Source organism: Eretmochelys imbricata, chromosome 6 (genome assembly GCF_965152235.1).
Source record: "Eretmochelys imbricata isolate rEreImb1 chromosome 6, rEreImb1.hap1, whole genome shotgun sequence".
NCBI lineage: Eukaryota > Metazoa > Chordata > Testudines > Cheloniidae > Eretmochelys > Eretmochelys imbricata.
Genome location: NC_135577.1, coordinates 109,476,544 through 109,488,993, shown reverse-complemented (window position 1 = coordinate 109,488,993; position 12,450 = coordinate 109,476,544). Strand labels below are relative to the sequence as shown.

The window sequence follows — 12,450 nt, the reverse complement described above, 5'->3', positions numbered from 1 at the left end:
GAGATTCTCCAAAGCTTTGCCTGCATCTGAAACAAGTGCATGGACTTTACTAGGGCAAAGTGAGAAATATTCAAAGATATTTTCTTTTTTTATGGAGGTGATATTAAATGCTGATGGATCATTTGTCACAATTGGAGTAAAAAAAAATTGCATAGGGGAGAAGATGCTCAAAAATAAGGAAGTGTAAGCTGTATCATTATCCATCAATCAATGTAAATTCCATAACGGACATTCATTTCTAGACAAATCACGCAGAAGCACTGCTCCCCTCCCTGCCCCCCACTTAGTAGCATACACCTCACCAAACCACAAACATCCCAAAGCATAAGTACGGCCATACTGAGTCAGACCAATGGTCCATCTAGCCCAGTATCCTGTCTTCCAACAGTGGCCAGTGCCAGGTGCTTCAGAGGGAATGAACAGAACAGGCAATCATTGAGTGATCCAATCCATGTCATCCACTCCCAACTTCTGTCAACAGAGGCTAGGGACACTCGGAGCATGGTATTACATCCCTGCCTATACTGGCTAATAGCCATTGCTGGACCTATCCTCTAGGAACTTACCTGGTGTTTTTTGCATTGTAGACATAGCATCAATCTGACATTAAAATGTCTATGTAATAAAGAAGTAATAGCTAAGTTATGTCAACAGTCCATTCTACAGGTACCCAGAATCCCCCAAGAAGAAATGACCCCACAAAGGCACTTATTTCTTGTTCAATATTTGCTACCATAGCCTAGGGAGGAAAGGTCACAATGTCAAGTAGCAAGAACTCCTTCCGCTGAACTTCTACTCTTGACTTTTCTGATAAATGTGAGTTGTGATAAATGAAAGGGGTGGGGGTAGCTCCCTTCTATGGACACCCACCCAGCCAGTTAGCTATAAAATCCCTCTTAGTAGTTGTTCTCTACTTGCTTTACCTGTAAAGGGTTAAAAAGTCTCCCTGTATAGGTAAAAGGAAGGGAGTGGGCACCTGACCAAAAGAGCCAGTGGGAAGGCTAGAACTTTTTAAAATTGGGAAAAAACTTCCCCTTTGTCTGTCTCTTGTTCTCCAGAGAGAGGGAGCAGAGCAGCAATGCTGTAAGAAGCTTTGGGCCAGGTATGAAAAATCATCAGATTATACCTAGAAACTACTCATTTGAAACCCCAAATATGTAAGTAGATCAGGAAGTGTCTAGGAAGATGCGATTAGGTTTATTTCTTTTTATTTCTTTATGGCTTGTGGACTCCACTGTGCTAAACCCAAATGCTTTTGTTTTGCTTGTAACCTTTAAGCTGGACCTCAAGAAGGTTATTCTTGATGCTTAACTTTTGTAAGTGGGTTTTTTAAATCTAGCAATAGCCTGCGTTTTCAAATGTATTTCTTTCTTTTTGTTTTTAATAAAATTTACCTTTTTTAAGAACAGGATTGGATTTTGTGTCCTAAAAGGTTTGTGCACATTATTTAATTAGCTGGTGGCCACAGCTGATTTCCTTTGTTTTCTTTTTCAGCTATTCCCTTGAGGGGGTGTGAAAGGGCTTGAGGGTACCCCACAGGAAGGAATTCCCAAGTGCACCTTCCTGGGTTCTCAAAAAAGCTGTAACCTTGGGAGTTTAATACAAGCCTGGAGTGGCCAATATTAATGTTTAGAATCCTTGTGGGCTCCCATCTTCTCCACTCAAAGTGCCAGAGTGGGGAATCAGCCTTGACATGTGTCATGCAGCATTCTTTACACTCTTGCATTAAGTATGTAATAAAAGAAATGAAACTATGCTGTTCATTATAGTGAAGTCTTGTTACAACTCTCCCAGGACAAAATACTTATAAATAATTCCAGAAGCAGTTAATGCTAACCCACTCCAGTCCAGCCCATTCCTTACTCTTCTAGCTATCTGAACCTTCCCCATCCCTGTATAACCCACCCATGCCACCTCATTTGAACCCATACCATCCTATCCCCATGTAACCCATTCTAACAAAAAGCATCCCATTCCATTAAAAACTCTTGTATCCCAACCCACCTATCTCCATATAACCCATTCCAACTTATCCCATTCTAACCCCTTGTACCCTAACCCACCTATCTCCATATAACACATTTCAACCCAACCCACCTCATTTCAACCCATTGTTTCCCAACCCATGCACGTGTAAGCCATTCTAACACACACCATCGCAGTCCATTCCAACCCCTTGTAACCCAACCTATTTCCAAAAACTCATCCAACCCAACCCAGCCAATTCCAGCCCTCTCTATCCCTGTTATACCAATAAAATAAAAACCAGCAGGATCTTATTAAAGGGGAAAAGGCAAAATGCCACATTTATTGTGAATACAGAAAGAATCATAGTAGGCAGTTAGTTATAGCTATAACATTCCATTCAATTTCATATTTATTCACACATTCATTCATACAAACACACACACACAGGTTCTGCAAGGTTGTTATCATACTTACCAGCCTTAGAGTTGCTCATGCCAAGTCACTGGCCAGGTGGCCTGGACATGAGGAGGGAGCAGGGCCTTGTCAGATGCTCATCCGTTGCTCCTGGAAGTTGGTTTGCAGAATCAGACCCCAAAGTTCTCACTTTCTAGAGTCCATTTTTATAGAAATTTCTTCCTATGCCAGTCTATGGGAATTGCTTCATCACGCTGTTGCTGAATCAATCAGCAGATGGCACATTCCTGACGGCTCCGTGCTGCCAGATGTTATCTTGTTCTTTGGTTCTCCCATTCTTGAGGCTGTTGGGTGGATTCCAGTCTGCCCTCCGGGGGTCCTCTGGTTATTTCCACTTGACGCCTTCTTCAGCCGATGGACACTGGATTCTTAGGCTGGCACCTCCCTGATCATTCAATTATTATCCACACCAAGCATACATCCACATACATCCTCTATCTCTATTTTAATTACAATTGTTAACAAAGTGAGATGAATACAACAAAAGGGCGGGGAGTCTCTGGGTGCTGTTTCTGTTGTTACAGAGTATTGCTTTCTGTCTCTCTCTGTGTGAGTAGTTGTTGTTACAAAGAATTGCTTTGAGAACAGACTCTGTCTTAGAATGTACTAACACAATTAGCAGCTTGCAAGTTTCACACAGAGAGAAACAGTACCAAAAATCAAGAGACCTCTTAATTAGTAATACCCTGGAATTTAAAACTTAAAACTTTAAAATTTAAAGTATGGGGAAACAAACTCATTTGTGATTTTACTACAGAATTTCTTTAATATGATCCAACATCCCAACCCAGCCATGTGTAACCTATTCTAACAGGAGCCATCCCATTCTTTCCCAACCCAACCCAACCCAACCCACTCCCACCCTCCAGTAACCCATCCCATCACAGGCCATCAGCTCTAAAACAGCCCACCCCCCACAGCCCACTGTAACCCAGCATAGCCCATTGCAGTCTCACTCTTGCCACCCCACCCCTTCCACTTCATCCCACCCCAGGGTAACCCAGTCTCACCCTCACCAGGCTTCCTGACCCATCCCACCCCCGGGTTACCCAGTCTCACCCTCACCTGGCTTCCTGACCCATCCCACTTCATCCCACCCCAGGGTAACCCAGTCTCACCCTCACCTGGCTTCCTGACCCATCCCACCCCAGGGTTACCCAGTCTTACCCTCACCTGGCTTCCTGACCCATCCCACTTCATCCCACCCCAGGGTAACCCAGTCTCACCCTCACCTGGCTTCCTGACCCATCCCACCCCAGGGTTACCCAGTCTCACCCTCACCTGGCTTCCTGACCCATCCCACTTCATCCCATCCCAGGGTAACCCAGTCTCACCCTCACCTGGCTTCCTGACCCATCCCACCCCAGGGTTACCCAGTCTTACCCTCACCTGGCTTCCTGACCCATCCCACTTCATCCCACCCCAGGGTAACCCAGTCTCACCCTCACCAGGCTTCCTGACCCATCCCATTCGGGTGCAGCTCGGCCCAGGGTAACCCAGTCTCGCCCACATTTCACCCCTGTGTCTCCCCCAACCCGGCCTCCCCTCTGAGCCGCGGGGCAGGGCTGGGGCCGGGGTGGGAGGAAGCGCTGGCGGGAGAAAGGAGCAGGCAGTCCCGGAACCGGGCTGGGCGGGGAGGCGGGGGCCGGGCCGAGCCTGCGCCCGCCCCTCAGGTGAGCCCAGGCGGTATAAAGCCTGGGGCCGGCTGGGGGGGTGGGGCGCGGAGCTGGGAGCACTGGCAGGGCGAACATGGGCAACAGGGTCACCCGCGGGGACTTCGAGTGGGTTTACACGGAGCAGCCCCACACGCAGCGGCGGTGGGAGATCCTAGGTAGGCGCGGGCAGCGCGGGGGAGCGGCTGCTGGCAGCCGGCAGCCGTCGCGGGGAGGGCGCGGGCAGGCACCTGCTTTCCCTGCTGCCGTGGCGAGACGGCGATGAACGGCTCTGCCCTTGCCCTTTGCCCGTTGTAATCCCGCGCCTGGCACTCCCCGCGCTCTCGGGGCTGAGCCGCATCCCTCCGCTTTGCCTCCGGGGTCCCGTCGCTCGCCCGTTCCCGCGGACAGCGCGTCCCCCGCGCCGGGGAGCCGCCGCAGCGCCTAGAGGGCGACCCTGCCCTGCCCCTTCGGGGGGACGCTGCTATCGTGGGAGTTACTTTGTCTTCCTCTGAAGCCCTGTGGGTGACAATCTGCCCTTGCCCTGTTTGTTCTCCCTCTCTGTCCCCTTCTCTCCCCCCCACCCCCCACAAACCCTGGGAGATTCATTCAGGATAGGGAAATCCGCAGCAAACTGCTCTGGCCTATGGCCTGCAAGGTTAAACTGGTTAGCTGTGGCATGTTCTGCAGGAGAATTCCTACTCCAGCTTGCAAACTCTTTATTACTGGAGCCTTCTGTCTTCCTTACAAAGGAGGCACTGGCTTATTGATCTAGCAGGTTTTCCCCATAGCTAAGTTAGTTTAGACTAGAACTGAGCAGCCTTCCCTTTTGGAGAGAATAGCAGCAGCAGCTTGGAACAGCAGGCCAATGAGCCATTACTGGGGGTTGCACTGAATTGTAACCCAAATCTCAAGTGCCTGGAGAGATCAGAGATCAAGTGGTGATCAGACACTGATCAGGTGCACCCTGCTCACTCCAGGGCAGAGCAAGGTACAATTTTTCTAAGGGTGTGTAAGAATGGCCTGGCAGGCCACAGTTTGACAGGTTGGGGCAAAGAGGTCAGCAATTCGTAGAACCCATGCCCTAGACAGGAAAAAAAAAAAAATCCCATTCCAGTGACTCGCAACATGCTTTGGCATGGGTTAAAGCTGTGAAGATTTATAATAACCAGGGATTGGATCACCAGAAATATAGTACTTCAAAAACATTCAAATCTAGTTAAATATTTAGTAAAATGAGGTCCTTGAGACACTTCCTCAAAAGTAGACTCCTAAACTTTAAGGTCAGAAGGAACCATCATGATCATCTTAAAAAAAAAAAAAAAAAGAGTACTTGTGGCACCTTAGAGACTAACCAATTTATTTGAGCATAAGGTTTCGTGAGCTACAGCTCATTTCATCGGATGCATACTGTGGAAAATACAGAAGATGTTTTTATACACACAAACCATGAAAAAATGGGTGTTTATCACTACAAAAGGTTTTGTCTCCCCCCACCCCACTCTCCTGTTAATAGCTTATCTAAAGTGATCACTCTCGAAAGCTCATGCTCAAATAAATTGGTTAGTCTCTAAGGTGCCACAAGGACTCCTTTTCTTTTTGCGAATACAGACTAACACGGCTGTTACTCTGAAACCTCTCCTTACAATGTGTATGATAATCAAGGTGGGCCATTTCCAGCACAAATCCAGGGTTTAACAAGAACGTCTGAGGAACGGGGGGTGGGCGGGGGGTATAGGTTACCTTGCATAATGACTTAGCAATTCCCAGTCTCTATTCAAGCCTAAGTTAATTGTATCCAATTTGCAAATGAATTCCAATTCAGCAGTCTCTCGCTGGAGTCTGGTTTTGAAGTTTTTCTGTTGTAATATCGCAACTTTCATGTCTGTAATCGTGTGACCAGAGAGATTGAAGTGTTCTTCGACTGGTTTATGAATGTTATAATTCTTGACATCTGATTTGTGTCCATTTATTCTTTTACGTAGAGACTGTCCAGTCTGACCAATGTACATGGCAGAGGGGCATTGCTGGCACATGATGGCATATATCACATTGGTAGATGCGCAGGTGAACGAGCCTCTGATAGTGTGGCTGATGTTATTAGGCCCTGTGATGGTGTCCCTTGAATAGATATGTGGGCACAGTTGGCAACGGGTTTTGTTGCAAGGATAGGTTCCTGGGTTAGAGGTTCTGTTGTGTGGTATGTGGTTGCCAGTGAGTATTCGCTTCAGGTTGGGGGGCTGTCTGTAGGCAAGGACTGGCGTGTCTCCCAAGATTTGTGAGAGTGTTGGGTCATCCTTCAGGATAGGTTGTAGATCCTTGATAATGCGCTGGAGGGGTTTTAGTTGGGGGCTGAAGGTGACGGCTAGTGGTGTTCTGTTATTTTCTTTGTTAGGCCTGTCCTGTAGTAGGTGACTTCTGGGAACTCTTCTGGCTCTATCAATCTGTTTCTTCACTACTACAGCTGGGTATTGTAGTTGTAAGAATGCTTGATAGAGATCTTGTAGGTGTTTGTCCCTGTCTGAGGGGTTGGAGCAAATGCAGTTGTATCGCAGAGCTTGGCTGTAGACAATGGATCGTGTGGTGTGGTCAGGATGAAAGCTGGAGGCATGTAGGTAGGAATAGCGGTCAGTAGGTTTCCAGTATAGGGTGGTGTTTATGTGACTATTGTTTATTAGCACTGTAGTGTCCAGGAAGTGGATCTCTTGTGTGAACTGGACCAGGCTGAGGTTGATGGTGGGATGGAAATTGTTGAAATCATGGTGGAATTCCTCAAGGGCTTCTTTTCCATGGGTCCAGATGATGAAGATGTCATCAATATAGCGCAAGTAGAGTAGGGGCTTTAGGGGACGAGAGCTGAGGAAGCGTTGTTCTAAGTCAGCCATAAAAATGTTGGCATACTGTGGGGCCATGTGGGTACCCATAGCAGTGCTGCTGATTTGAAGGTATACATTGTCCCCAAATGTGAAATAGTTATGGGTGAGGACAAAGTCACAAAGTTCAGCCACCAGGTTAGCCGTGACATTATCAGGGATAGTGTTCTTGATGGCTTGTAGTCCATCTTTGTGTGGCGTATTGGTGTAGAGGCCTTCTACATCCATAGTGGCCAGGATGGTGTTATCAGGAAGATCACCGATGGATTGTAGTTTCCTCAGGAAGTCAGTGGTGTCTCGAAGGTAGCTGGGAGTGTTGGTAGCATACCAAATGCAGCCACTGGGGGCTTTTCGTGCAGCCACAGCCTCGTGGGTGGTGATGAGTGGGGCAAAGCAGCGGCCCCTGCCCCAGACCTACCAGCAGGGGTTGGTCCCTGTCCCCTTCTGGAGCCACAAACACTGTAGGAGCAGGTGATCAGTGGGAGTTCACTACCTGTCTGGGGGCAGTGGAACTTGGTCTTCATCCATGTGGAGGTGGGCTCCTTCCCCCAACCACAGGGTTTCATGTTCTGGCCCCAGGTTAACCCACCACCATCGTCCTGGCCTCTGCTGCCTCCTCCAGCCCTCTATCTGCACCCCCAATTGCCACTGCCTCTCCCTACACACCTCCCCATCCAGAACTTAATTCCCCCCCCTAGCTTGCTGGGGCTGAGTAAGTCTGCTGTGAAAAGTAATATCAACAAATTCCTTTTCACAGTAACAGACTTACTAGCTAGCAAGCGTTTAAAAAAAGCAAAACATGCAGAGCACCTTTATTTGTGTTTCTATTCTGTTTAGGTCCAGTAAAGAATAGAGACAACTGTTGATTATTTTGTCTGCAAAAAAACTCTACATAAATTACAATGATTTGGACCTTTATATATGCACATTTATTTGTTTTTCCTAAAGTTAATTAAGTGTTTTAGGAAAAATTGTCAGTGGCCACCAGCAAGAGTTGGTGGCTGCACTCTGAGACCACCAAAATATTTCTTGTGAGAACCTCTGATCTAGTTTGACCTCCTACGCATAACCTCACCCATCCAAGACAGCCCCTCTTCTTCTCCTCCTGCGTGCCCCCCCCAGCCTCTGAGCTAGACACCTGTAATCTTAGAACAGTGTGTTTTTTTTGTTTGTTTGTTTTTTTTTTTAGAGTTAAATTCTTGTTATGTGAATGAGGAAAGAGCCTGGCCATTCTATTTATCAAACAGGCATTGAGTATATTGACTGGGATTCCTAAATAAGAGAAATCTATTGAGTATACTGATAGTACAGCACATAAAGTGTGTTCTGGTGTGTTTTTTCAGGACTTGAGCCCAAGCCACAAAAATCACTTCGCTTTCCACTTGTGTGTCACAGCGTATACTTCTCATTTGTACACTGTGATGTCCACTTCCAGGCTGCAGTACAGAAATGTGTTTGTTATGGGGGCTACCTCTGAAAAACACTCATCAGCAGGGCCGGATTAACCATTTGTGGGACCCCGGAGGTAGATGGAGCATGGTGTGGGGAGGTCAGTCCCCAGAGTGAGGGGCCAGCCAGAGGCAATGGGGTGTGGCAGGGCAGGGGCAGCCCTGCTCTGCCCAGCTCAGTGGGAGGGCACTATTTACAAACCAGCAGTTGCCAGATGCACAGTGGCCTGCCTGGCCCTGCGGTGCCATCATACCCCTTTCCTTCAGGGGTGGGTCCATGCTACACCACACAGCCCCTCCCCACCGCCCAACACCTTCCTGACTCCCTATGGCCAGAGCGCCCCCCCCCCGCCCACTGTGCCCAGCGCCCCCTCTAGATCCCCCCACAAATGCACAGCTCCCTGCACACCCCCAGCCCCACCACAACTGCCCAGCACACCACACAGAACCCCCACTCCCTAGTACCCCAACAAACACAGATCTTCCCTGCCCCCTCAGCCTAGCACCCCTCCAAGACCCCCCAGAGACCCCCTCCCACATATCCTGCCTCCTGGCCGCACTCACAGGCCCTGCTGGGAGGCGACTGTTTCTGCTGGGCTGAGCCAGCAGTGCAGCCATGGCTGGTCCCGATGTGGGGAATCGCTCCGGCCCCTTGGGAGTGGTACCGTCAGCCAGGCCAGGGCCTGCCCCAGCAGGGCTCCCTCAGGACCAACTTACCTGCAGGTGCCCAGCCAAGCCCCCACACTGTCTCCCTCAACCACCTGGCTGAGACGGACCAGACTTCTGCACCAGTCTGAGGCAGCTCAGCTCCGGGGAGACAGGGCCCCACAGGTGGTAGGAAGCAGAGACTGCCCAGAGCCAGAATTGCACTGGGGTCCGGCCAGGGGGCAGAGAGGAGTCGGTGGTTGGGGCCAGGGGGTGGAAAGGAGGCCTCGGACAGCCGGCAGGCAGGCCGAGAGGAGCAACTGGGAGGGGGGCGCAGCGGGGTCTCGGGCTGCAGCGCAAGTGGAGCAGGCTGGGGACCCTTCTGAGCATGGGCCTGGCTCCTTGGAGCCACTGGAACTATTGTAAATCCAGCACTGCTCATCAGCTGCAATTGTATAGAATACAGCTGTGTTGTTGCTTATCTAAGTACTCGTGCTATTATCTTCACAACACCCCATAAGGTAGGGAGATATTATCTCTTCCTGTGAAATGGGGCACAGCTCTTAAATGACTTGTAAAAGAGGCAGATATATCTTGTGGTTAAGACAGTAGAGTGGGATTCTGGAACTGAACCCAGAACCCCTGGCCCAGCCAGCCCTCCTGTAGGACTTCAGACAATTCAGTTAATCCTGCTGTGTCTTAGTTCCCTATCTTTAAAACAGGATAATGTTTCTCTCTTCCACCTTTCATCTGTCCTGGCTAGTTAGTAAGCTGTTCAGGGCAGGGACTCTTTATATGTTTGTACAGTGCTTAGCTCAGTGGGACCCTGATCTTGGGAGGGGGAGTACATAGGCACTACCTTGAACCAGCTGTTACTGTAACACAGGAAGCTTGTGGTCAGGGCCAGTTCTAGGGTTGGACAAACAGAGCAGTTGCTCTGAATGCTAGCTTCGAGGGGGTGCCAAGTTGCTGTGCCATTTAGCTTGTATGTATGTGTATGTATTTATTTATTTATTTTGCTCTGCTCCAAATGGCTGGCTTTCTGGGGGCTCCATTCTGATTGGCTAGCTGTGGTTTTCTTTACTTACGCCGGGGTGGGGAAACTATGGCCCATGGACCAGATCTGGCCTGCAGCAAGTCTCCACGCCATGAGTCAGAAGCCCTGAGCCTTGGTGCCCCCCTGCAGGGCTGGAGCCACAAGCACTGACCCCCCCTGCTGTGGGGGAAAGCTGCGGTTACCAGGCCTTTAAAAGTCTGGTCAGCTCCTGGAAGCAACCGACATGTCCTTGCAGCCCCTAGGCGCAGGGGCAATCAGGGAAGTTCCATGTGCTGTCCCTGCCCCCAGTGCTGCCCCCGCAGCTCCCATTGGCTGGGAACCGTGGCCAATGGGAGCTGTGGTGGTGATGCCTCTGGGCACAGTCAGTGCACATGGTGCAGAGCCCCCTGGCCCCTCCACCTAGGGGCTGGACATGGCAGCCGCTTCTGGGAGCCCCACTGAGCCAGGGCAGGCAGAGAGCCTGCCTTAGCCAAGCTGCGCTGCTGACTGGGAGTCGCCTGAGGTAAGCGCTGCCTGGCCAGAGCCTGCACCCTGAACCCCCTACCCCAGGTCAGAACCCCCTCCTGCACCAAACTCCCTCCCAGACCCTGCACCCCCATCCCTGAGCCCTGTCCCGAACCTCCTCCCTCACACCAACCCCCTGCCCCAACCCTGAGCTGCCTCCGGCACCCCAAGCCCCTCATACGTAGCCCCGCACCAGAGCCCGCACCCCCAGCTGGAGCCCTCACCCCATCCCACACCCCAACCTCCAGGCCAGAGTCCCCTCCTGCACCCTGAATCCCTCATTTCTGGCGCTGCCCCAGAGCCTAGGGGAAGCCCCGAGCCTCCACACCCCCATGCGGGGCTGTGTGACCCATGACTGATTTTTTTTTTTTTTTTTTTCCTGTGGGTCAGTGGCCCCTGATAGGGGAAATAAGGTTCCCCACCACTGGCTTAGCCCGTGGGGCAGAGGGGGAGATGTGGAAAGCTGCAGGAGGGCAAGCAAAAACTATTTCTATCCTGGCCAGCAAAATGGCTAGGCCAAAGCTGGGAGTTGATCCCCAGTCTCTGGAGTCCTTGTCCAGTGCTTTCTTCATCCTTCTGGGAAACAGCTTAATAAATAGAAAAAATGTGTGTGTTCTGATGGGTTTTCTTTTTTTATGAGTGTGACACTTCTTGGAGCAACTAGGGCTGTGAGTCACCTTATTGCCGCCTGCCTTTAGCATAAGGGAGTCTTTTTTCTGTGCTAGCTCCTTGACGCAAGCAGTCTGTTGGCCACTCAAGCACTCTCCTCTGGGCTATACCAGCCCTACCTATTGACAATAGATGCACCCTTGCCTCTGAGTCACTTCACAGTGTTCCCTTGTGATATCCATCCCCGAATCACTGGATACCCACAGATATCCCGAATCCTTGGTTCTCAACGGAACAGTGCACCATAGTTTAGCAGTTTTACCTCTGATCGCTTCACCTCTGTTTGAGTATAGTAAAACAAAATAACTTAGAAAATTGAGATTGAAACAGACACAAATGTGAGTGATGAAAACATGGTTACATAAAAACAAAATGCGAACACATAGGGAAAGTAATATTAATATCTAATAGTGTAGATTCCCACTACCAAAGTTAAGTCTTTTGCAGTGTTTCTTGGCCCCAAGGAGCCAGGACACAATCTTTCATGAAGTACCCTCATTCATCAAGGTACCTCCTCAATGAATGGATGCACAATGTCTTTCTACACTCTGTGGTATACTGAATCCAACTTTTGTCTTTATCCACAGACAGGGCCATCCTCTCACTGTTCTATTCCTTGTCACCAGTGGTTTTGCTTCTTATAATTTCTTTGGTTTTTCATTGATTTTTTTTTTTTTCGTGGATTGGTGCAAAGGTGGACAATTGAGCAATACACTATGTAATTGGTTAGCCCAGGAGGGATGACAACTTCCTCCTGCTTGAATGGCCTATTACTGTGACACATGATTCCCTAGTGACTCATTTTTTCACTCCAAGATCATAATTTTGAATGTAGTTACATTATTCCTTGTACACACATCTCACAATGAGTATTGATAAGTTGCAAGCTTTCAGTAGAGTCTTCATATGCTATCCTTTATGGATAAACACCAAGGAAGCAAAGTGTTTGTTTGTCAGGTCTCAGACAGGAGTTGCTTGTAAAGAACAATGTGAACCCTTTGCTAGATGGCACCCTGCATCACAGTGGGCCATTACCTGGGACTAGAACTAGCTGAATTTTTTCATTTGAAACTTTTCTGATGAAATGTTCTCTCTCCTGAAAGAGCACTTTAACAGAAAAAGTTAGTGGTTTTTAAATGTTCCAATTTTTCAACAAAATT

General features: G+C 49.2%; 1 protein-coding gene across 1 annotated transcript in view; it reads left to right on the top strand.

Annotated features, from left to right (window-relative positions):
• Window positions 1–4,191: 4,191 nt before the first annotated feature.
• The window catches only part of DEGS2 (delta 4-desaturase, sphingolipid 2), a 30,103-nt gene continuing 21,844 nt past the window's right edge, over window positions 4,192–12,450 (top strand). The window contains exon 1 of the mRNA XM_077820485.1: window positions 4,192–4,273. Within this exon, the coding sequence (XP_077676611.1) occupies window positions 4,192–4,273 (82 nt within the window). The remainder of the gene's footprint in view (window positions 4,274–12,450) is intronic.